We start from the raw sequence: 23,683 nt of genomic DNA, 5'->3' as shown, positions 1-23,683 counted from the left end.
GAAATCAGCTGCCATCCTGCTTAGTACCGAGCATCCACAGTCTGAAATGCAGGCAAAGTCACCTGCCAGCCAGGAGAAAGGGAAGAAGTACTGCGCCTATTGCGATCAGAGTAGGCACACCCTCAACAACTGCACCAATTTCAAGCAGCTCACTACGGCCCAGAAGCAGAGCTGGATTAGAGACAATAACCGATGCTGGCGCTGTGGGCAAGCCCATAGAGCTGCAGAGTGTGACCTGAAGATGACCTGCAAAACCTGCAACAACAGACACTTGCTTGTCCTTCACGACGTCAACAGCAGGGTTCGAGAGAAGGCCAATCAGGACCATAACGCTCCCCAGCCAGACTCCTGTCTCCTGAATACAGCTGAGGAGGTCCTGTATGTCGACCGACCACCTGGAGGACGGAACGTGCTGTTGAAGGTTAGTAAGGTTCTGCTCCGACATGGGGATCGAATCCTGGAGACCTATGCTGTCCTGGACGACGGCTCAGAAAGGACTATTTTGCTGCATGCTGCCTCCCAGCAGCTGGGGCTGGATGGCCAACCTGAGGACTTGCCTCTCCGAACTGTGAGTCGGGATCTCCAGGTCCTGCACGGGTGGTCAGTGTCCTTCACGCTGTCCCCTGCATCCCAGCCACATAAAGTCTACCACATCAAGGGGGCTTTCACCGCCAAAGAACTCGGTCTGGCCGAACACACACACCCCATTGACAGCCTGGTAAAGAAATACCGCCACCTCCAAGGACTGCCCTTACAGAACATAGACGGAGCGCATCCTGTCCTGCTGATTGGTTCCGACTACCCCCACCTGATCACCCCAGTCGAGCCCGTCCGACTTGGTCCGCCTGGGGGGCCGGCTGCCGTCAAAACCAGGCTGGGATGGACATTACAAGGTCCAGCTCAAACCCTGAAGCATTGGCTCAGTCCATCACATTGCTATCTCACCTCCACACGAACCCCACCAGAGGAGCTGTACACTCATGTTGAGCGGCTTTGGCAGATGGACGTTTTACCGTGGCGCAATGCAAAGGCCAGCACTAGGTCGCGTCAGGACCAGCAGGCAGTAGACCTCCTAGAGGCTAAGACCATAAGACTGAACATTGAAGGGGTCTATCGCTACGCAACCCCACTGCTGCATGTCTCCTCCCTGCCTCAACTTTGCGCTCCCAAGGAATCCGTCCTCCCACAGCTACGGAGCACGGAGAAGAGACTAGCCAGGGCACCGGAGCAGGCTGCCGCCTACATAGGAGAAATAAGGAGACTGGAGACAGCAGGTTATGTGGTCCAACTGGAACCAGGTGCAGAAGATACACCCACAAGTTGGTACATACCGCACCACATGGTTCAGCATAACGGTAAGAACCGAGTGGTGTTCAACTGTTCTTTCCAGTTCCAGGGTCAGAACCTCAATAAGCTCTTACTGCCAGGGCCTACCCTTGGGCCCTCCCTCCTTGCAGTGCTGTTGCGCTTCCGAGAACATTCTGTAGCCATTAGCAGTGATATTCGTGGAATGTTCCACCAGGTCCGACTCCTCCCGGAGGACTGCCCCCTACTCCGGTTCCTCTGGCGAGATCTGAAACGGGAGGAACCACCAAGGGTCTATGAGTGGAGAGTGTTGCCCTTTGGCACCACCAGCAGCCCCTGCTGTGCCATATTCGCTCTTCAGAAGCACGTCCTTGACCATAGCCAGCCGGGGGATGAGGTGCAAGAGGCAGTTCTCAAGTCCTTCTACGTGGACAACTGCCTGCGGAGCCTGCCATCTGAGGAGGAAGCAAGAGCCTTGGTGAACAGGCTGCAAGTGCTCCTGGCCGAAGGAGGCTTTGAGCTGCGCCAGTGGGCAAGCAACCGTTCGGTCGTCATCGATCATCTTCCGTCAGAAATCAGGTCAGTCAGTTCTGAGCTCTGGATAGCCCAGGGTCAGCCAGACGGTCAGGAGTCAGCGCTCGGCCTCCAGTGGCATTGCCAATCCGATACGCTATCCTACAAACTCAGAACCCTGACGTACTCACAGCCTACTCTACGCGTCATTTACAAGATATTGGCAAGCCAATATGACCCCATAGGCTACCTGGTGCCCTTCACCACAAGAGCAAAGGTGGTGGTGCAACAGCTTTGGGCAAAGCAGAGAGAGTGGGACGACCCTGACCTCCCTGCAGACTTGCTCCGGACCTGGAAGGAGTGGGAAAGAGAGTTGCCTGAGCTTCAGAACATCACCCTTCCCAGATGCTACAGCAGCTCAGATCTGGACACTCCAAGCAGTCAGAGGGACATTCACGTGTTCTGTGATGCTTCAGAGAAGGCCTATGGCTCCGTAGCGTATCTCAGAACGGAGGACCCCGGTGGTAAAGTTGAGACGGCCTTCCTCACCGCAAGGTCACGCGTGGCTCCTAAGAAACAGCAGACCATCCCTCGGTTGGAGCTGTGTGCCGCTCTGACAGGTGCACAACTTGCCTCAGTCCTTGCCACAGAGCTCACACTGACCATCCGTCATATCGTCCTGTGGACCGACTCAACCACTGTGCTCACATGGCTTAATTCAGAGTCCTGCCGATTCAAAGTCTTTGTGGGTACTCGTGTTGCGGAAATACAGGACTTGACTGAGGGTAGCACCTGGCGCTATGTGGACTCGGCTAACAACCCAGCGGACGATATAACCAGGGGAAAGACCCTGGCCGAATTAAGTGCACAGAGCCGCTGGTACCAGGGACCACCCTTCCTTCGCCAAGCACCAGAGCAGTGGCCAGAGACTCCACCGGCCACCTACCTGGATGGGGAAGAGCTCAGGAAGGCAACACTCTGTAACCTCACCACCACGAGCCCTAGTTCCACAGCATCTGATGTAAGCTCATATACATCCTTGGCAGAGCTTCTCAAAGCCACCATCCAGAGCCAACACGGGGCGGCTGGCACCACCCCCTCGGCCAGCGATTACAGAGAGGCTGAAAACTGCCTCCTCCAACAGGCACAGGAAGAATGCTTCCCTCTAGAATGTGCACACCTTAGAGCCGGCAAGCCACTACAGAATAACAGTCGCCTGCTCACCCTGGCGCCGGAACTAGATACCACCACTCAGCTAATCCGCGTGGGAGGGCGTTTACGTTGCTGTACTCATCTCGACACCGAAGTAATTCATCCCATCATCCTCGACCCTCAACACCCACTGACGCAACTAATCATTAAAGACCTAGATGGGAAACTGCGCCACCCAGGGCCGGAACGGGTCTTTGCTGAGGTGCGCAGGAAGTACTGGATTTTGCGTGGAAGGGAGGCCATTCGCCGCTACCAGCAAGGGTGTACAGACTGCCGCAAATGGCGTAGTAAGCCAGATGTGCCACGGATGGCAGATCTTCCCCCATCTAGACTGCGCTTGCACCAGCCTGCCTTCTACTCCACTGGAGTAGATTGCTTCGGGCCCTACTCAGTCACCATAGGAAGGAGGAAGGAAAAGAGGTGGGGGATCATATTTAAATGTATGACAACCCGAGCAGTTTACCTCGACCTCCTTTCTGGAGTCGACACCGATTCCTTCCTTATGGCATTCCGCCGGTTCTCAGCTCGGAGAGGTACGCCTTTCGAGCTCATATCTTACCGGGGAACCAACTTCCGGGGCGGCGAACGGGAGCTTAGGGAGGCCTTCACTGCCCTGCAACCCGACCTCCAAGCCCAACTCGCTAAGGAGCAGATTCGGTTCAGCTTCAACCCCCCGAATGCCCCCCATTTCGGGGGATGTTGGGAAAGAGAGATCCGTTCTCTGAAACAAGCCCTCCAGGTTACCATAGGTGCACAGTCGGTGACCGAAGAAGTGCTAAGGACTGTTCTGGCTGAGATCGAAGGGATCCTCAATGCCAAGCCACTGGGATACGTCTCGTCTGATGTCGCTGACCCGGATCCAGTCACCCCGAACTCCCTGCTGATGGGGCGGCCGAACGCATCACTGCCCCAAGTGGTGTACCCAGAAACAGAGATCCTCAGTCGACGCCGGTGGAGGCACAGCCAACTCTTAGCCGACCACTTTTGGAAGCATTTCATCAGGTACTATCTCCCTGGCCTACAAACGCGCCAGAAATGGACCTCTGAATCCACGGATCTGCAAGTTGGTGTTCCTGTGATGGTAGTGGACCCACAGCTACCCCGAGCACTGTGGCCAGTTGGGAAGATCTCCCAGGTTATACCTGGATCCGACAACCGTGTCAGAACTGTTGACGTGAGAGTGGGAGACTCCACCTACACACGCCCAGTAGCCCGTGTCATCCGTCTCCCAGCTCTACCCGACTAAAGACGCCTGAAGCCTTTTCTGGATGGTACAGCTTCCCAAGGGAAGCTGGGGGCGGCTGTGGAAAAGGCTAGACAGCACCTTAGGATTGCCTGCTCAATTAATGTTTGTCTGAAAAGGCTAGAGCTGCGCAAGTTTCTCACTCTCACGCAGTGCCACTCGGTCTCTGCATGTTCAGACGCTCTCAGCCAATCAGGAGCAAGCAACAGCGCATGGGGACACATGCCCGTCCCACATGCAGCCAGGCAGCTGTAGAAGCAGACCGCGATGAACGTAGTACATGTGTTGATTGTTTCTGTGGACTGCAACGTTATGTGTGTATCAAACAACCGCATACCATATACCAGCTGCAGAATAAACTGCACAAATTACTAATTCGACATCTCTGGCTGAATTTCTTATCGAACACCCTGTAGCGGGCCAACTCCTCAGCTAACCAGTCATTAGTGGTTTTTACAATAGGCTTTACTTAACAGAAAGGTTTTAAGTTTAGTTTCAAAGGTGGAGGCAGCACGGTGGCTTAGTGGTTAGCACTGTTGCCTCACAGCAAGAAGGTCCCCGGTTCGACTCCCAGGCCCGGCAGGGGCCTTTCTGTGTGGAGTTTGCATGTTCTCCCCGTGCTTGCGTGGGTTTTCTCCGGGTACTCCGGCTTCCTCCCACGGTCCAAAAACATGCATATTAGGTTAATTGATGATTCTAAAATTGCCCGTAGGTGTGAGCGTGAGTGTGATTGTGAGAAGATTTGTGTGTTTATATTTGGCCCTGTGATGGACTGGTGATGGACCTGTCCAGGGTGTAACCCCTGCCTCTCACCTAAAATGAGCTGGGATAGGCTCCAGCAGACCCCCGTGACCCCGCAAGGGATAAAGAGGGTAAGATAATGGATGGATGGATGGATTCAAAGGTGGAGGTAGTGTCAGCCTCCTTAACCCAAATTGGAAGTTGGTTCCATAGTAATGGTGCCTGATAGCAGAACGCCTGCCCTCCAAATCTACATTTGGATACTCTAGGAACTACGAGTAAACCTGCACTCCGAGAGCTCTGCCAGGAACATAAGGCACTATCAGGTCTTGCAAATAATGCAGAGCTAAGCCGTTTTGGGTTATGGTTTACAGTTTAAGATTAAGATTCCCAGAATATTCAAATTTTTTGAGATAGGATATTTGAGTTTTCTTAAACTGTAAGCCACGATCAGCAATATTAAAATAATAAAAGACTTGCAATATTTCAGTTGATTTGTAATGAATCCAGAATGTATGACATTTTTGTTTTTGTAATTGCATTACAGAAAATCACAATATTCTAATTTTCTGAGACAGTCCTGTAATCCCTTTCTAAGATGCTCTGGACCAAGAATGATAACCTCTGTTTTATCTGAATTTAGAAGCAAGAAATTTCCGGACATCCAGTCCTTGATGTCCCTAAGACATGCCTGAAGTTTAACTAACAGTTCTGTTTCATCCAGCTTCATAGACAAATAAAGCTGCGTATCATCAGCATAGCAATGAAAGTGTATTCCGTGATTCTGGATGATACTTCCCAATGGCTGCATGTATAAACTGAACAAGATTGGCCCTAGCACTGAACCCTGGGGAACACCATAACAGACCCTTGACTGTTCTGAAGAAACTTCATGTACATGAACAAACTGGAACCTGTCAGATAGATATGATTTAAACCAACGTAGAGCTGTCCCTTTAATCCCAACAACATGCTCTAACCTGTGCATAAAATGCCATGATCTACAGTGTCAAAAGCAGCACTGAGGTCCAGTAGAACCAGTATGGAAACTAATCCCTTATCTGAGGTCCAGTAGAACCAGTATGGACACTAATCCCTTATCTGAGGTCCAGTAGAACCAGTGTGGACACTAATCCCTTATCTGAGGTCCACTAGAACCAGTATGGAAACTAGTCCCTTATCTGAGGCCATAAGAAGGTCATTTGTGACTCGAACCAGTGCTGTCTTTGTGCTATGATGCATTCTGAACCCTGACTGAAAGACTTCAAACAGATCATTTCTATACAAATAGTCACATAACCCTTTTCCAGAATTTTAGATACAAATGGAAGGTTGGAAATTGGTCTATAATTAGCTAAGCTGTCTGGGTCAAGAGAAGGTTTTTTAAGTAAAGGTTTAACTGCAACTTTGAAAACCTGTGGTACATATCCTAAGTTTAGGGATAGGTTGATCTGGTCCAGTATTGTCGCACCAATAAGAGAAAAAACATTTTTGAATAGTCGAGTCGGGATGGGGTCTGACATACATGTGGTAGTCTTAGCTCTATTGACGAGTGAGGTCAGCTCAGGGAGGTCTATAGGATAAAAACAGTCTAGAGTCAAGTCAGAGCCTAGGGAAGTCGCTAAAGCTGAAGAAACGCCCACAGCCGGCTGGTTGATTTCTTCTCTAATTCTCGTGATTTTACTGTTAAAGAAGCTCATAAAGTCTTCACTACTGAGAGCTGCAGGAATGCACGGCTCAACAGAGTTGTGACTCTGTTGAGCCTGGCTACAGTGCTGAACAGAAAACGTGGGTTTCTTTTGTTATCCTGTATCAACGATGAATAATAAGCTGTTCTGGCTTTGCAAATTGCTTTTTTATATACTTTTAGAATATCTTTCCATTCACGATAGAAGTCTACAGACTTACAAGAGTACCACTTCCTTTCCATTATATGCAAGTTTTGTTTCAACATGCGGATATCTGAATTATAACAGGGAGTTAAGCTCCTGTGGAAACCCTCCTTTTCAAAAGGAGCAACTTCATCTAAAGCTGAATGCAACAAATCAGCAGTGTTACTAGCAAGGAAATCAACATCTGCAGAGGCAGAACCCAGGTCACTGGCCTCGACTACTTCACTATTTTCCACTGTCTTAAGATGAGCAATCTCCCTAAATTTAGCAATAGCTTCATCAGACAAACATCTGCTTAAAATAATACCTCCTATTTTGTAGAGTCAGAGCTGTCTATGAAGACCAGATTTTTGACAGCATACTCATGGGAAGCATAGCTAGCAAATGATGAGATATTCACTGAATGTGACAAAAAAAGTGTTCTTCGTTAGTAATGAAAACATTGCTTTCCCTACCTTTAAATGTGAAGCACTTTGCACACTCTGCTTTGTTCAGTAAAGCCTGCTATATATTGTTTCATTCATTCAGATGAGCAACAATGTTGCAAGCAACCCAGTGGCAAAGTAAAAAAGTTGCAAAAATATAACAATGTTGGTTTTCCACTTGTATATCCTTTGAGACCTGAAAAGAAGTCATACTATTTGCACGTATCCTTGGTTTCCATGATGAGCATGATACATGTCGACTGCAGACCACTACAACCTTGTATCCTTCTCCCAAACTACAGGCTAATTCTGTACCAGTATGTGTTTTCTGGGACTTTACATCTAATAGTAAGTTTTTATTTTTGCTTTGTTTTGTTTTTCCCAGAATGTCTACTCAAATTTATTAAACACAAAAAACAAATCTGAGCATAGACTGTGTTCTATTTCATCCCTGCTGACCGCCAGAGGCGGTGCTTCAGGCATTGAATATTCCCGTTCGCGCATGCGCAGTTCAAGTATGTATACCAACAACGTCACCTGTGACCCCTGGATGACCCGGAGAAGTCGATATCTTCCGGCTTCGTCAGAGGATCAGTTCCTTTTCATCTTCTCGCGCGCAGGTTTGCTTTGGAAGCGTTGAAGCCGCATTTCAACAAATCTGACTTATAGTTCGTGGCTGGTAGTTCCGTGACCGTTGCCGGTCGGAGCAGCGGACAATTCACCCTCCAGGAACTGCGACGGCAAAACTTTCTTTGGAGTTTGTCAGCATGTGGACGCGGCGCGTCCTTGTGTTCGCCGGTGAGCCGGTGCTGTCACTCCCGGGACGAGGTATGTGACAACTGAGTTCTTTGCATTGTTTATTTTGTATTGATATGGTTGCTTTTGCGCACCCGATTTCTTTATTTCCTGGCTTTTTTTCTCAGCTGGAGGGTCGCGTTAGCACTTCCCAGCTGCCAGCATGTATATTATTAGTTGTCTTAACCGACCCCTGCTGGTGTAGGCTGCATACGCGCTCCCTCCCCCCAGCATATGGTCTCACTCTGATTGGCTGCAGCGTTAGCGCTCTGCTTTTGTGTAGTGTTGTTTATTTGTCTTGTTTTTTCACAAATCCTTTGCTGGGGTCCGTTTCACAAAGCAGGTTCAACAAACCCTGAGTCTAATCCTGAACTCTTAGTTGATCTACTCTGAGATCGGAAACTCTGAGTTTTCGGTTCCAGAACAGCGGATTTGAGGTAATTTACTCAACTCTAAGTAGTTTCACCTGGAATTAAGCGCGTGCGCCACAACTATCAAAAGCCAGTATCTATAGAGCCCTGATACAACGATTCACCATGGCAACCGGCGACAACAACGGCAAAAGATCCACATACTTTTTCTTTTTTTTTTTTACTTTATTTAACATTTCAATTTACAAAATCCCTTTGAGGAAACATTGCATCTTAAGATCCACATACTTCACACCGTGTCCTTTTTCACCCGAATGGAATTAGAGATTTTAATGCACGCATACGGCGAATTTGAACATGTTTTTCAAAAAAAAGAGTAACACCGCAGCACAGAATATAATATAAAATTAATTTAACAGATCTCCACATCATTCCCCTGCAATCCTGTGGTACCCCTTGATGGCTTGGACAGGTTTATGTAGGCTTGCCACCCGTCCCTTGAAATACGGAATTGTTCCGTAATTGGGAATTAAAAGTTGCGTTCCGTATTGAACCAATACAGACACATATTATGCCAGGGGTCTCCAACCTTGGTCCTTGAGAGCACCTATCCAGCATGTTTTAGATCTTTCCCTGCTTCAGCACACCATGATACAAGGAGCTGTGTCAGCAACAGAACTGTCCAGACCTTGATGACAAGTTAATGACGACCATTGATTAGAATCAGGTGTGTTCATGCAGGGAGACACCTAAAACATGCTGGATAGGTGCTCTCCAGGACCGGAGTTGGAGACCCCTGTATTATGCTCTTATTTATTCATGTAATAATATACAGGTGGAGGTCGGAAAATTTCAATATATTGCAAAACTTAATTCGTAGTAAATTCAACTTAAGGTGAAACAAATATTATTTCCCACTACATGCAAAGTGAGATATTTCAAGCCTTTATTTGTTATAATTTTGATGTTTATGGCTCACAGTTTATGAAAACCCCAAATAAAAAATCTCCAAAAATTAGAATATATTATGAAATCATTAAACAATTCAATCATCAAAATTATAACAAATAAAGGATTAACATAGATTGCTTTGCCTGTAATGAGACTATGTACTGTAATGTACATGTATTACGCGGTCTGATAACCATCTCCCGATGAACATTTAATTCTCTGCGCACTAATTCTGCACCTTCATCAATTGTGTCTTCATCAAAAGGACATGCCATGTTCGTGACAATGGACTTCTAATATATATAGGCTACTGATTCTGTTTTTAATGACAGACGGCAGAACTTCGCCAAAACTCGCCTGCTGACTGAATGAATGAGGAAATCAAATGTGCGTGTGGCTCTGAAAGAGGGCGGAGACGCAGAGAAACTCCAGGTTCATTGACATAAACCTGGTCCTGACCAGGTTAGATTCAGAGCGTCTGTTACTACGGTAACTGACCGAGAGCTTAAGTTACCTCTCTTTGTGAAACAGGCTAGAGTTACCCCTCTTTCTCTGGTTTGAGTAACCTCCCTTTGTGAAACGGAAAACTCAGAGTTTCCCTCATTTCAGGGTTAACAGACTCAGTTTTCACTAAACCTGCTTTGTGAAACGGACCCCTGGAGTGTAAGCGCTCCATGTTTCCAGAGTAAGAGATATATTCTATAATAACGCCTCTGTTGGTGTAGGCTGCATACGTGCTCCCTCACCCCAGCATTCGCTGGTCCTGCTCCAGCTGACCGCAGCGTTCGCGCCCGGGTGGTCTGGAGTGTTGCCACTACATTGCCTTGGCTGGTACAGGTGGCGTACGCGCCCCTTCCCCCCAGTGTTAGGCTTCATTGGCTGGCGACCAGTGGCGTCCACGCTCTTGGCATCTGGATAGGTACATTGGTGTGGTGCCACTATATATTCTTTGTTATTTTTTGTGATAACGCCTCTGCTGGTGTAGGCAGCGTACGCGCTCCCTCCCCCCAGCATTCGCTATTTCGGCTCCAGCGACCGCACGCTCTCGAAAAGTGCAGTGGTGTGGTGCCACAAATATGGAGGTGCTGCACTACTGTGTGTCCTGTGAGGCCCCTCTGCAGCCAGATGATGGGCATGATCTCTGCCCCACCTGCCTCGGCCCTGAGCACCTGAGGGAGGCGCTCTCCGACAATCCCTGTGGGAACAGCAGCTACATGCCTTTGGCTGTAAAAGCTAGCTAGAACAGTCGGGGTGAAGGGGGCCTCCCTCCGTCAGGTTGCATGCTCCAATCTAGACGTTCTAAACGCCGGGTGGAGGCGACTGTGACTGCGCCCTCCGAGAAGGCAAAGTCTGGTCACGACAGGCTTTCTTCAAAGGTGGATCAGCTGTCTGCTGAGTTAGCCCAGATGAGGGCCATGTTCAGGGCCTGCCCACCTGCTGTCCCTTCGGAGGAGGATGTGGTGAGGGAACACTCCTTCGATACAAGAGCTGTTCCCACAGGATGATACGCTCTCAGTAGCAGCTTCGGCTACCTACTTCCAAGATGGGGGAGATGTGGGAGATGGGGTCTCCCAGGCCTCAGGGCCAGGCTCTCATTCCTCGGCCCGGAGTTCGCTGGCTGAGACAGAGGACGGCTCCATGCGCTTGGCCCTAGATCGCCTGCGGCTGGACATCCCACAGCAGGCGGAGCCGGCTCCTGCAAGTGCCTTCTTCAGGCGCAGGCCGGCCTCCACAGCCTTTGCTGTTCCTCACTCGGAGGACTACTTGAAGGTGTTACAGGCCTGTTGGAGAGACACTAAGGCTTGCTCCCGGCTTTCTGCTGACGGTCGAACCCTGCAGCGACAGTTGGCCTTTTTCCGGTTCCTGGTCGCTGCTCATGTGGTCGACTGGCCGGTCAGCTGAGCAGATTTACGTTCTTTTTTACGCTCTTTTTACGCTCTCTTTACGCTCTGTTTTTTCTCTTTTTTGCCTGTTTTGTTTGTATTTTCGGCGACCATCCGGCACTTTTTTGGGGATTCATTTCTCTGCGACGCTACATGTGTTTTTTTACACCCCGACATGGCGCCGCGGCTCAATTACAGCAGAGACTTCCTCATCCAGCTGCGGCCCCAGCCTGAACTCCGGACTTTCCGCTCCGACGGACTACTTTCCTGGGATTATGCTCCGTGGATACCCCAATAACCAGCACAACTCTGACTGCAAAACTCGCAAGGTAAACAGGAGGGGATTAAAGAAGGGTGGAGTGAGAGCAAGACTCAAACGGGAGACACACAAACAAAGAGCGCTCCCGTCCATTATCCTGGCCAACGTGCGGTCTCTCCGCAATAAACTGGACGAGCTACAGGCCTGTGTCAACCACCTGCACGAGTTCAGAACTGCTTCTGTTCTGGCTTTCGCGGAATCGTGGCTTAATAACAGCGATCACGACGGCATGCTGCACATTTACTGCTTTTCAGCACTCGTTCGTCTGGACAGAGACAGTGAACACACCGGGAAACAACATGGCGGCGTGTGTCTGTTTGTAAACAACAACTGGTGCTCTACAGTCACTGTGAGAGAGAGGCTGTGCACCGCAGACATTGAGCTTCTGGCTGTTTCCCTGCGCCCCTACTACCTCCCCAGAGAATTCCCTCAGCTCTTCATCATCCTGGTCTACATCCACCCCAGAGCTAATGCAGCTAAAGCATTAAATAAACCCCCCACCCTCGGCTCAGCAGACCACCACACCATCCTGCTGGCCCCTGCTTACACTCCAGTCATCAGGAGGATTAAGAAGGCCACCAAAAAAACAAAGCAGTGGACAGCGGAAAGCATCCTCACCCTTCAAGAATGCTTCGAAGCCACTGACTGGGACAGCCTCCTCTCTCCCTCCGATGACATCAATGAACAGGTCGACACAGTGTCATCATACATCTCCTTCTGCACGGACACTATTATTCCCTCAAAAACAGTCACCATCTACCCCAACAATAAACCCTGGATCACCAAGGAGCTCAAGGAAATTCTCAACAAAAATAAGAGGATTTTCTTCACTGGCTCCGCTCTGGAAAAAAGTAGGTCAAAAGGGCAATTAAAACTGCCAAGCTGGATTATAAAAACAAAGTGGAGGAAAAGTTCATCACAGGGGACCTCCGCTCAGCCTGGCAGGGCCTCAAAACCATGGCCTCTGACACTGCTTCCACCTCCCCTAGAACCATCCAGGTGGAGTGCAGCACCCCCTCCTCCCTCCCTGACGACCTAAATACCTTCTACTCCAGTTTTGAGTCGGACAACACCACCGAGCTGGAGGAGTCCAGATCCTCACTCAAACCTGGTAGCTCTGCACTCACCTTCAGGACTGTGGACGTGGTGAGTGCCCTCAGGAGGACCAGAGAGAGGAGCTCACCCGGTCCCGACAACATCAGCGGCCGACTCCTGAGACACTGTGCAGGGCAACTAGGGAGTGTGTTCCGGACTCTTTTTCAACACTCCCTCGACAGCCCCACCGTTCCACAGCTGTGGAAACCCTCCACAGTCATCCCTATCCCCCCAAAAAATAAACCTAAGACTCTGAATGATCTCTGTCCCGTGGCCCTCACCTCCCTGGTGATGAAGGCCATGGAGAAGATCATCAAACCCATCTCATCAGAGCAACTGACTTCCTAATGGACCCACTCCAGTTTGCATATCGCGCAGGCAGAAGCGTGGATGATGCAAAAACCTTCATCATGGACTCCATTCACAAACACCTGGAGCTCCCTGACTCATGCGCCAGACTACTGTTTGCTGACTTCTCATCAGCATTCAACACCCTGCAGCCCCACATCCTGGCCACTAAACTTTCCTCCCACTTTCATCTGGATGATCAGTTAATCCTGTGGATCCTGGACTTTCTGACCAACAGGACTCAGAGGGTCCGGGTCAACAACTCTCTCTCTGACCTCTGCTCCACCTCCACTGGCTCCCCCCAGGGCTGTGTGCTCTTCCCCCTGCTCTTCATCCTCTACACCGATGACTGCAGAGCCACTCAGCCCAACTGCCATCTGGTCAAGTACGCTGACAACACAGTTCTCCTGTCGCTGCTGTCAGGCCCCTCACAACATCATGGACCTGTTCTACAGGAGTTTGTGGAGTGGTGTGACAGCTCCAAACTGGAACTTAACCCCAGCAAGACCAAATAGATGGTGGTGACCTTCTCCAGCAGACAGAGGGATCTGGCTGCTGCAGTCACCACCACCATCCACGGGAAGCCAGTGGAGACAGTCGTCGAGTACAAATACCTGGGCACCATCTTTGAAAACCTCCTGAAATTCTCTGCCAACACAGAGGAGATTCTCAGGTAGTGTCAGCAACGGCTGTACCTCCTCAGGAAACTCAACTCCTTTAGAGTCAGCACACACATCATGATGACTTTCTACTACGCCTTCCTGGAAAGCATCATGACCTTCTCTATGACCTGCTGGTTCCACTCCCCCTCTCAGCCTCTCTGCAGGAGGACAATGTGGCTGCAGACGCAGTTACGTTCTGTGATGATTCTCTGGAAGCCTTCGGCCTTCTGTCCAGGGAAGTCAGACGGATGATGTCCATCCTGGTCCAGACTCGTCGCCAAGTCTGGCTTTCACAATCAACCCTAACAGAGGCGTCTCGGAGGACTCTCCGTGGCCTCCCAGTGGAGCCGGGAGAGATGTTTGACCCAGCAGCGCAGGAAGCGCTGGAGCAGACCATCAAGGCTGGGCAGACCAGGCAGCAGCTTGCAGGCCCTGGGCGTATGCCTCCCCGCGACAGACCTAGGGGCCCGGCGGTTGCCTCCCGAGCCCGTTTTCCACCACCAGTGGTCGCCATGAGCGACCTTCTGTGCAGAGGCCAGCCCGTGACTTTCGGGACTCTGTCCGACTGCCCTCCAGGCGACCTCGAGCCGCAGATTCGGTCCGCCCTTCAGGGGCAGGGGGGCCAGGAACTGAGGCCCCGGGGCCGGCGGTCAGATACTTTTCCCATCAGCAGCTCGAGTACTGGGCTGCTCATGCTTCGGACCCATGGGCTGTTGCCACCTTAACCCATGGGTACGAGCTTCAGTTCCCGACGCCGGCCCCCACCATCCAGCCGGGTCAACATGACCATCATCGGCGACCCGGTGAAAGCCCTAGCTTTGGACCAGGAGTTGTTCGCCCTCCTGGCCAAGGGCGCCATCGAGGCCGTAGACCCTCTGTCGCACCCCAGGGGGTTCTACTCAACATACTTCCTCATGAAAAAAAAAGGCCGGTGGATTTCGTCCAATCTTAGACCAGAGGGCACTCAACAGGTTTATGAAGGACATACCATTCCACATGTTGACCATGGCAGACGTTCTGCGAACTGTCGCCGAAGGGAAGTGGATGGTCCATGGATCTCAAGGACGCTTATCTTCATGTCCCTATGGGCTGTATTCCATCTCGCAGGGAGATTGTCACCACCGATGCCTGCCCCTCAGGATGGGGTGCTGTGTGGCAGAGCAGGACAGCTCAAGGCCGGTGGTCGGTGGCCGATGGTGCCGAACACATCAATGTGCTGGAGCTGCGTGCGGTGCACCTGGCTTTACAGCACTTCCTGCCATACCTCAGAGGCAGGCACGTCCTCATATGGTCAGACAACACCTCGACTGTATATCACATCAACCATCAAGGCGCGACCAAGTCTGCACGGCTGCTGCAGGTGTCGCAGGAGCTCCTGGCCTGGACAGCCCCTCGCCTGATCAGCCTACGGGCAGTATATCTACCGGGAAGGCGAAACCACCTGGCAGACTTCCTTTCCCGCCAAAAGCCTCCATCGGGGGAGTGGCGCCTCCACCCGGAGGTGGTGCACACCATCTGGAGCCTCTACGGCAGAGCAGGGGTGGACCTCTTCGCCTCGGAGGTGTCCACCCACTGCCCTATGTGGATCTCTTTGGCAGAGACCCCCAGCCCTCTAGGCCAGGATGCACTGGCTCATCTGTGGCCAGGGGGTCCCCTATATGCCTTCCCCCCACTTCTTCTGATTCGTCCAGTACTTCAGAGAGTCCTTCGGGAGGGTCACAGAATTTTGCTGGTGGCCCCCTTCTGGCCGGGCAGGACTTGGTTCCCTCTGCTGCACAGACTCTGCCGCGGTGCACCGTGGCGCCTCCCCGGCAGGAGAGATCTACTTTCCCAGCTAGGGGGTCGGATCTGGCATCCCTACCCCCAACGCCTCCAACTGTGTGTGTAGCTGCTGGAGGGCACGAACCGCTATTGAGCAGTTGCGTGGACCCTGTTAGGCGTACCATCTTGAATCCCGAATGACCGCCAGAGCACTCTTGTCACGTGTTTTTTCGCGAGAAGATTCTGTAGTAACTGATCCTCTGACGACGCCGGAAGATATCGACTTCTCCGGGTTATCCAGGGGTCACAGGTGACGTTGTTGGTATACATACTCGAACTGCGCAAAGGGCAATATTCATTGCTTAAAGCACCGCCTCTGGCGGTCATTTGGGATTCATAGAACCGTAGTTACATTCGTAACTTTCGTTTTCTGTCAACAGATGGTTCTGGTGGTTGGAATTCAAATGGCTGCACTGTTTTAAACAGTACAGATAATGAAACAGTTTGTAGCTGCAACCATTTAACCAGCTTTGGTATCCTGCTGGTAAGAATATGATCATTTGTGATATTTTTTCCCCATTTATTTTTATGTCTGGTGACAACTGAAAAGTCAAACAATTGTCCTTAATCTCTCTTTTTCTTCTTCTTCTCAAGGACATCTCCAGAGAATTTGAGATCAGCCCCGTCCAGGCCACCATCCTTAGCTTTATCACATATATCGGCTGTGGAGTTTCTGCCATCTTCCTTTCAGTCACTCTCCTCACTTACTTGGCCTTTGGGTGAGTAAATGACCATCAACCCTTTTTATTGCTTTTTTTTTGCATTCACTAGGACTGGAAACAGCTCAGTTTATGGTCAGCATTGGAATTCACAATTTTTGTAGCCTAATTTAAATTGTCGCTTGTAATATATGATCTACATTCACCAAAAAGTAAAGGTTCTTCAGCAAAACCCGTCAGTGAGTGCATCCTCTACTTAGACTATTAGCGTCAAGTCTTTATTTATTCTTTTCTGAAACTATTTCATCCCTGCAGGAAATTGCGTAAAGACATCCCATCCAAGATCCTGATCCAGCTGTGCCTGGCTCTTTTGCTGCTCAACCTGGTCTTCCTAGTGGACGCATGGCTGGCACTCTATCCGGAGGCTGTTGGGCTTTGCATTTCCACTGCCTGGTTCCTCCACTACTTCCTGCTGGTGTCCTTCACTTGGATGGGATTGGAAGGCTTTCACATGTACTTGGCTCTTGTGAAAGTCTTCACCAGCTATGTGTCACGCTATATGTTGAAGTTCTCGCTGGTGGGCTGGGGCATCCCCATGATCGTGGTCATTATTGTCATTGCCATTGACAAAGACAACTATGGTCTTGTGTCCTATGGAAAGTTTACCAACACCACCAGTGATAACTTGTGAGTCCTCAGAAAGATGATTTGGTTGCACTTACAGTGGGGAGAACAAGTATTTGATACACTGCCGATTTTGCAGGTTTCCCCACTTGAAAAGCATGTAGAAGTCTGTAATTTTTATCATAGGTACTCTTCAACTGTGAGTGATTGGAATCTAAAAAAAAATCCAGAAAATCACATTGTATGATTTTTAAGTAATTAATTTGCATTTTATTGCATGACATAAGTATTTGATACATCAGAAAAACAGAACTTAATATTTGGTACAGAAACCTTTGTTTGCAATTACAGAGATCAGACGTTTCCTGTAGTTCTTGACCAGGTTTGTACACACTGCAGCAGGGATTTTGGCCCACTCCTCCATACAGATCTTCTCCAGATCCTTCAGGTTTCGGGGCTGTCGCTGGGCAATACAGACTTTCAGCTCCCTCCAAAGATTTTCTATTGGGTTCAGGTCTGGAGACTGGCTAGGCCACTCCAGGACCTTGAAATGCTTCTTACGGAGCCACTCCTTAGTTGCGCTGGCTGTGTGTTTCGGGTCGTTGTCATGCTGGAAGACCCAGCCTCGACCCATCTTCAATGCTCTTACTGAGGGAAGGAGGTTGTTGGCCAAGATCTCGCGATACATGGTCCCATCCATCCTCCCCTCAATACGGTGCAGTCGTCCTGTCCCCTTTGCAGAAAAGGATCCCCAAAGAATGATGTTTCCACCTCCATGCTTCACGGTTGGGATGGTGTTCTTGGGGTTGTACTCATCCTTCTTCTTCCTCCAAACACGGCGAATGGAGTTTAGACCAAAAAGCTCTATTTTAGTCTCATCAGACCACGGTTGGGATGGTGTTCTTGGGGTTGTACTCATCCTTCTTCTTCCTCCAAACACGGCGAATGGAGTTTAGACCAAAAAGCTCTGTTTTAGTCTCATCAGACCACATGACCTTCTCCCATTCCTCCTCTGGATCATCCAGATGGTCATTGGCAAACTTCAGACGGGACTTGACATGCACTGGATTGAGCAGGGGGACCTTGTGTGCGCTGCAGGATTTTAATCCATGACGGTGTAGTGTGTTACTAATGGTTTTCTTTGAGACTGTGGTCCCAGCTCTCTTCAGGTCATTGACCAGGTCCTGCCGTGTAGTTCTGGGCTGATCCATCACCTTCCTCATGATCATTGATGCCCCACGCGGTGAGATTTTGCATGGAGCCCCAGACCGAGGGAGATTGACCGTCATCTTGAACTTCTTCCATTTTCTAATAATTGCGCCAACAGTTGTTGCCTTCTCACCAAGCTGCTTGCCTATTGTCCTGTAGCCCATCCCAGCCTTGTGCAGGTGTACAATTTTATCCCTGATGTCCTTACACAGCTCTCTGGTCTTGGCCATTGTGGAGAGGTTGGAGTTTGTTTGATTGAGTGTGTGGACAGGTGTCTTTTATACAGGTAACGAGTTCAAACAGGTGCAGTTAATACAGGTAATGAGTGGAGAACAGGAGGGCTTCTTAAAGAAGAACTAACAGGTCTGTGAGAGCCGGAAGTCTTACTGGTTGACAGGTGATCAAATACTTATGTCATGCAATAAAATGGAAATTAATTACTTAAAAATCATACTATGTGATTTTCTGGAATTTTTTTTAGATTCTGTCACTCACAGTTGAAGAGTACCTATGATAAAAATTACAGACTTCTACATGCTTTGCAAGTGCGAAAACTTGCAAAAATCGGCAGTGTATCAAATACTTGTTCTCCCCACTGTATAAGCCACACGATTGTGACGTAAAAAGTGAACATAAAAACCTAACCATTAGATCTTTTCAATCCTCTTTTTTTCTCTCCAGCTGCTGGCTGAAAAATGACATTGCCTTTTACGTGGCTGTGGTGGCCTACTACTGTCTGATTTTCCTCTTCAACTTCATCATGTTCATTTTAGTGCTGGTCCAATTGTATCGTATAAAAAGGCAGAACCCTCACAACGTTCAGCATCGCACGACCCTGCAGGATGTGCGTAGCGTGATTGGAATAACCGTCCTCTTGGGCCTCACTTGGGGCTTTGCCTTTTTTGCCTGGGAGCCTGTTAACCTAGCGTTCATGTACCTTTTTGCCATCTTTAACTCTTTGCAAGGTGCGTGACATTTCCAGATCATTTCTGTTTCAAAGCGCTCCTATTCACAAAGCAGCAAGAATAGAGATTTTTGAGTATTTTGTATAATTATGATTTAGTGTGATTTAGTGAGTCGTAGGCAAGCGCCTGGTGGCCGGGGCTTTGCCCATCGGACCCGGCCGGGCTCAGCCCGAAATGGGGACGTGGGCCTGCCTTCCCGTAGGAAGGTCCATGATAGGCTGGTGCCATGTGGGCTGGGTAGCAGTCGTGGCGGGGTGCCTCGACGACCCAATCCCTGGACCAACACCCTCGCAGTGGGGACATGGAATGTCACCTCGCTGGGGGGGGGAGGAGCCGGAGCTTGTGCGTGAGGTTGAGAGATACCGACTAGAGATAGTCAGGTTCACCTCTACACATAGCTTGGGCTCTGGAACCCAGCTCCTTGAAAGGGGCTGGACCCTCCACTACTCTGGAGTTGCCCAGGGTGAGAGGCGGCGGGCTGGTGTGGGCTTGATTATAGCCCCTCACCTCAGTCGCCATGTGTTGGAGTTCACCCCGGTGAACGAGAGGGTCGCTTCCCTGCGCCTTCGGGTCGGGAAAAGGTCTCTCACTGTTGTTTGTGCCTACGGGCCGAACAGCAGTGTGGAGTACACGGCCTTCTTGGGGTCCCTGGGAGGAGTACTGGATAGTGCTCCAACTGGGGACTCCATTGTTCTACTGGGGGACTTCAATGCTCACGTGGGCAATGACAGTGATACCTGGAGAGGCGTGATTGGGAGGAACAGCCTCCCCGATCTCAACCCGAGCTGTGTTTTGTTGTTGGACTTCTGTGCTAGTCACGGTTTTTCCATAACGAACACCATGTTCAAACATAAGGGTGTCCATCAGTGCACGTGGCACCAGGACACCCTAGGCCGGAGGTCAATGATCGACTTTGTTGTCTTTTCAGACTGAAAAAGGAGTCCTACCGGGCTATGTTGGCCTGTGGGACTCCTGATGCAGTAGATGGGTACCGGCAGGCCAAGCGAGCCGCGGCTCGGGCGGTCCTGGAGGCAAAAACCCGGGTCTGGGAGGAGTTCGGTGAGGCCATGGAGGAAGACTTTCCGTCAGCCTCGAGGAAATTCTGGCGGACCGTTCGGCGCCTCAGAAGGGGGAAGCAGTACTCTGCCGGCACCGTTTATGGTGTGGGTGGGGAGCTCTTGTCCTCGACTGGGGACATCGTCGGACGGTGGAAGGAATACTTCAAGGATCTCCTCAACCTGACTGACATGTCTTCCACTGAGGAAGCAGAGAGTGAGGACTCTGGGGCATGCTCATCCATCACCCAAGCCGAGGTCACTGAGGTGGTTCATAAGCTCCTCAGTAGCACCGGGGGTGGATGAGATTCACCCTGAGTACCTCAAGTCTCTAGATGTCGTAGGGCTGTCTTGGTTGACACGCCTCTGCGACATTGCATGGAGGAAGGGGACAGTGCCGCTGGAGTGGCAAACCGGGGTGGTGGTCCTTCTCTTTAAAAAGGGGGACCGGAGAGTGTGCTCCAACTACAGAGGGATCACACTTCTCAGCCTCCCCGGGAAAGTCTACGCCAGGGTACTGGAGAGGAGAATACGGCCGATAGTTGAACCTCGGATTCAGCTCTACACCCTCCGCAGGGTGCTCGAGGGTTCATGGGAATTTGTCCAACATGTGTTTTGATGATCTGGAGAAGGCATTTGACCGTGTCCCTCGTTCCATTCTGTTGGGGGTGCTCGGTGAATATGGAGTCCGGGGCCCTCTATTAAGGACTGTCCGGTCTCTGTATGATCGGAGCAGGAGTCTGGTTCGCATTGCCGGCAGTGGATCAGACTTGTTCTCGGTGCATGTTGGACTCCGGCAGGGCTGCCCTTTGTCACCGGTCCTGTTCATAATTTTTATGGACAGGATTTCTAGGCGCAGCCAGGGGCCGGAGGGGATCCAGTTTGGGAATCACAGGATTTCGTCTCTGCTTTTTGCAGATAATGTTGTCCTGTTGGCTTCATCGGACCGGGACCTTCAGCATGTGCTGGGGCGGTTTGAGGCCGAGTGCGACGCAGCAGGGATGAGAATCAGCACCTCCAAAACCGAGGCTATGGTTCTCCACCGGGAAAGGGTGACGTGCCTTTCTCCAGGTGGGTGGAGAAGTTCTGCCTCAGGTGGAGGAGTTCAAGTATCTCGGGGTCTTGTTCACGAGTGAGGGAAAGATGGAGCGTGAGATGGACAGACAGATCGGTGCAGCATCCGCAGTTATGCGGTCGATGTACCGGACCGTCGCGGTGAAGAAGGAGCTGAGTCAAAAGGCGAAGCTCTCGATTTACCAGTCAATCTACGCACCTACCCTCACCTATGGTCATGAACTTTGAGTAGAGACCGAAAGGATAAGATCGCGGATACAAGCGGCCTAGACGAGTTTCCTCTGCAGAGCGGCTGGAAGCTCCCTTAGAGATGAGAAGCTCAGTCACTCGGGAGGACCTCGGAGTCAAGCCGCTGCTCCTTCACATCAGTCAGCTGAGGTGGCTTGGGCATCTGTATGGGATGCCTCCTGGACGCCTCCCTAGGGAGGTGTTCCAGGCATATCCCACCGGGAGGAGACCTCGGGGAAGACCCAGCACGCTGGAGAGACTATGTATCTCTGCTGGCCTGGGAACGTCTCGGACTCCCCTCGGAAGAGCTGGAGGAAGTGTCTAGGGTGAAGGAAGTCTGGGCATCTCTGTTGAGACTGCTGCCCCCACGACCCAGCTCCGGATAAGCGGTGGAAGATGGATGGATGGATGATTTAGTGTTGGAATACCAAAAATTATAACATGAGTTTAGGTTTATCAGTGATGTCAACACTAAACTGTTTACATATCTCCATCTGTGTCCTGTAACTGTACAAGCTAAATTATGATAATATGATGTTGAAAAACATTTGCATTGTAGGTTTCTTCATATTTGTGTTCCACTGTGCCATGAAGGAAAGTGTGAGAAAGCATTGGAGCACCTACCTGTGCTGTGGAAAAATGAGACTGCTGGAAAACTCTGGTTAGAAATGCTCACTTTAACTGTCTATATACAGGTTTTTAAAACCTCAAGTTCACATCGTGCTCAGTCTGGGTTCTCACCCTTTTGAGTTTGTTTTGTTTTACAGAGTGGAGTCACACTGCAACGCAAAAGAAGTACTCGCTGTCTAAAGTGACGTCCCTTCACTCCTCAATGTTCTTGCATGGCAACAACTCATCCAGCTCCTCTTCCTTCCTTGTGAGCAACTCTTCAGAGCAGATAAATGGCATTGGTAAGGAAGACCCTTTTAACATTGCCATTGTTACAAATCCTTCTCCTTCATAAGCATTGGGTGAAATTAACCCACAATGCTCTGTTATGATTGAACCAGTGTGTTCTGTTCACTTTCCCATTTGAAACAATTTTATATTATTTTTGTTACCTTGCAGGCATTCCATTTGAAGATGTAGCAATCACAGCTGATGAAGGTTCAAACCAATGAGATCCCTGATCCAAACAGACCAGAATAACCTGAATACTGACTCTTCACTGGAAATGCTTGTATATAGAGTAAATTATGAGATTAATTTATGTATTATCTATCAATAACACATATAGATTAAATGATCTGTAATGGGTGACACCCGACGTTACAAATCAAACTTGATCCACGGTTGTGATTTCCTTTCAGGGACAAATAAAGTATTATTGAACTGAATTACATTTTTAAATGCAGCACTCTTATCCTCAACAATTCAGTCCAACATGCTGGTTCCTTTTTTTTTTTACCTTGTCTGCACACATATTAATGGTTGATACCATGCTGGTAAAAACCTAAGGCACATATATGTGCATTGTTACTATACTTAATATATATGCATATATATATATATATATATATATATATATATATATATATATATATATATATATATATATATACGCATACATACTGCTAAACCAGGAAGCAAGAAGCAAGAACACATGGAGGCACACGTCGAGCACTGGAAATCTGCAACAGAAACCACAAACGAAACACGAAACCGACATGGAGCCGACCAAAACACAAGCAGCAATCGACCCAAATCTCAAAATCAAATCACAGTCTGAGCTAAGCTACCGCTAACTAACCCCAAAAACTACAGAGCAAGCATGCAGGTGAACAAGCCAGTGTGTGTGTGTGTGTGTGTGTATATGTCTGAGTGGCTGTGTGTGTGTGTGTGTGTGTGTGTGTGTGTGCGTGTGTATATATCTGTGTGGCTATGTGTATGTATATGTGTGGCTATCTGTGTGTATGTATGCATGTATGAATATATGTATATGTGTGTGTGTCTACGTGAGTGTAATAATTCTATCAAAGCTCCACCTGAAGTGTATCTAGCGGGGGCGGGGAGGGGAGGGGGGGGGGCTACCCCGCGAGACAAGAGGCCGACAGGGAAGAACCCGGAACCCAGGCCACCAGCAACCCCACAGAGGGCGAGAGGAGGGTGGGAGGAAACCCACCGCCAGCAAGCCATGGAGGCCCAAATCCTCCATGGCAGGACCCTTCCATAAAACATTCTCACAGACAAAGACGCACATTCACGCACGTTTCCCCCTCCCAGGGGGGGTCCAGCACCGCCAGAAGGCACCCCAGGCTGCACGGCGAGCCCCACAGGCCCGGGCATCGCGACC

At 49.9% G+C, this 23,683-nt stretch overlaps 1 protein-coding gene across 4 annotated transcripts in view; it reads left to right on the top strand.

The window, feature by feature from the left end:
- LOC133459544 (adhesion G-protein coupled receptor G2) overlaps window positions 1-23,386 on the top strand; it is a 47,529-nt gene extending 24,143 nt beyond the window's left edge. For 2 of the 4 annotated variants that reach the window (XM_061739580.1, XM_061739582.1), the window contains 8 exons: window positions 7,634-7,679; window positions 15,957-16,060; window positions 16,171-16,295; window positions 16,551-16,922; window positions 18,750-19,033; window positions 21,950-22,051; window positions 22,158-22,301; window positions 22,459-23,386. In XM_061739580.1, the coding sequence (XP_061595564.1) occupies window positions 7,634-7,679; window positions 15,957-16,060; window positions 16,171-16,295; window positions 16,551-16,922; window positions 18,750-19,033; window positions 21,950-22,051; window positions 22,158-22,301; window positions 22,459-22,511 (1,230 nt within the window). In that variant the 3' untranslated portion in view covers window positions 22,512-23,386. Of the gene's footprint in view, window positions 1-7,633; window positions 7,680-15,956; window positions 16,061-16,170; window positions 16,296-16,550; window positions 16,923-18,749; window positions 19,034-21,949; window positions 22,052-22,157; window positions 22,302-22,458 lie in introns of those variants that run through there. The other 2 variants (XM_061739584.1, XM_061739581.1) reach the window with 2 other exon arrangements.
- The last annotated feature ends 297 nt before the right edge of the window (window positions 23,387-23,683 follow it).

Source organism: Cololabis saira, chromosome 14 (genome assembly GCF_033807715.1).
Source record: "Cololabis saira isolate AMF1-May2022 chromosome 14, fColSai1.1, whole genome shotgun sequence".
Taxonomy (NCBI): Eukaryota; Metazoa; Chordata; class Actinopteri; order Beloniformes; family Belonidae; genus Cololabis; species Cololabis saira.
The sequence above is the reverse complement of the archived record's forward strand: the minus strand, read 5'-3'. Positions and strand labels throughout refer to the sequence as shown.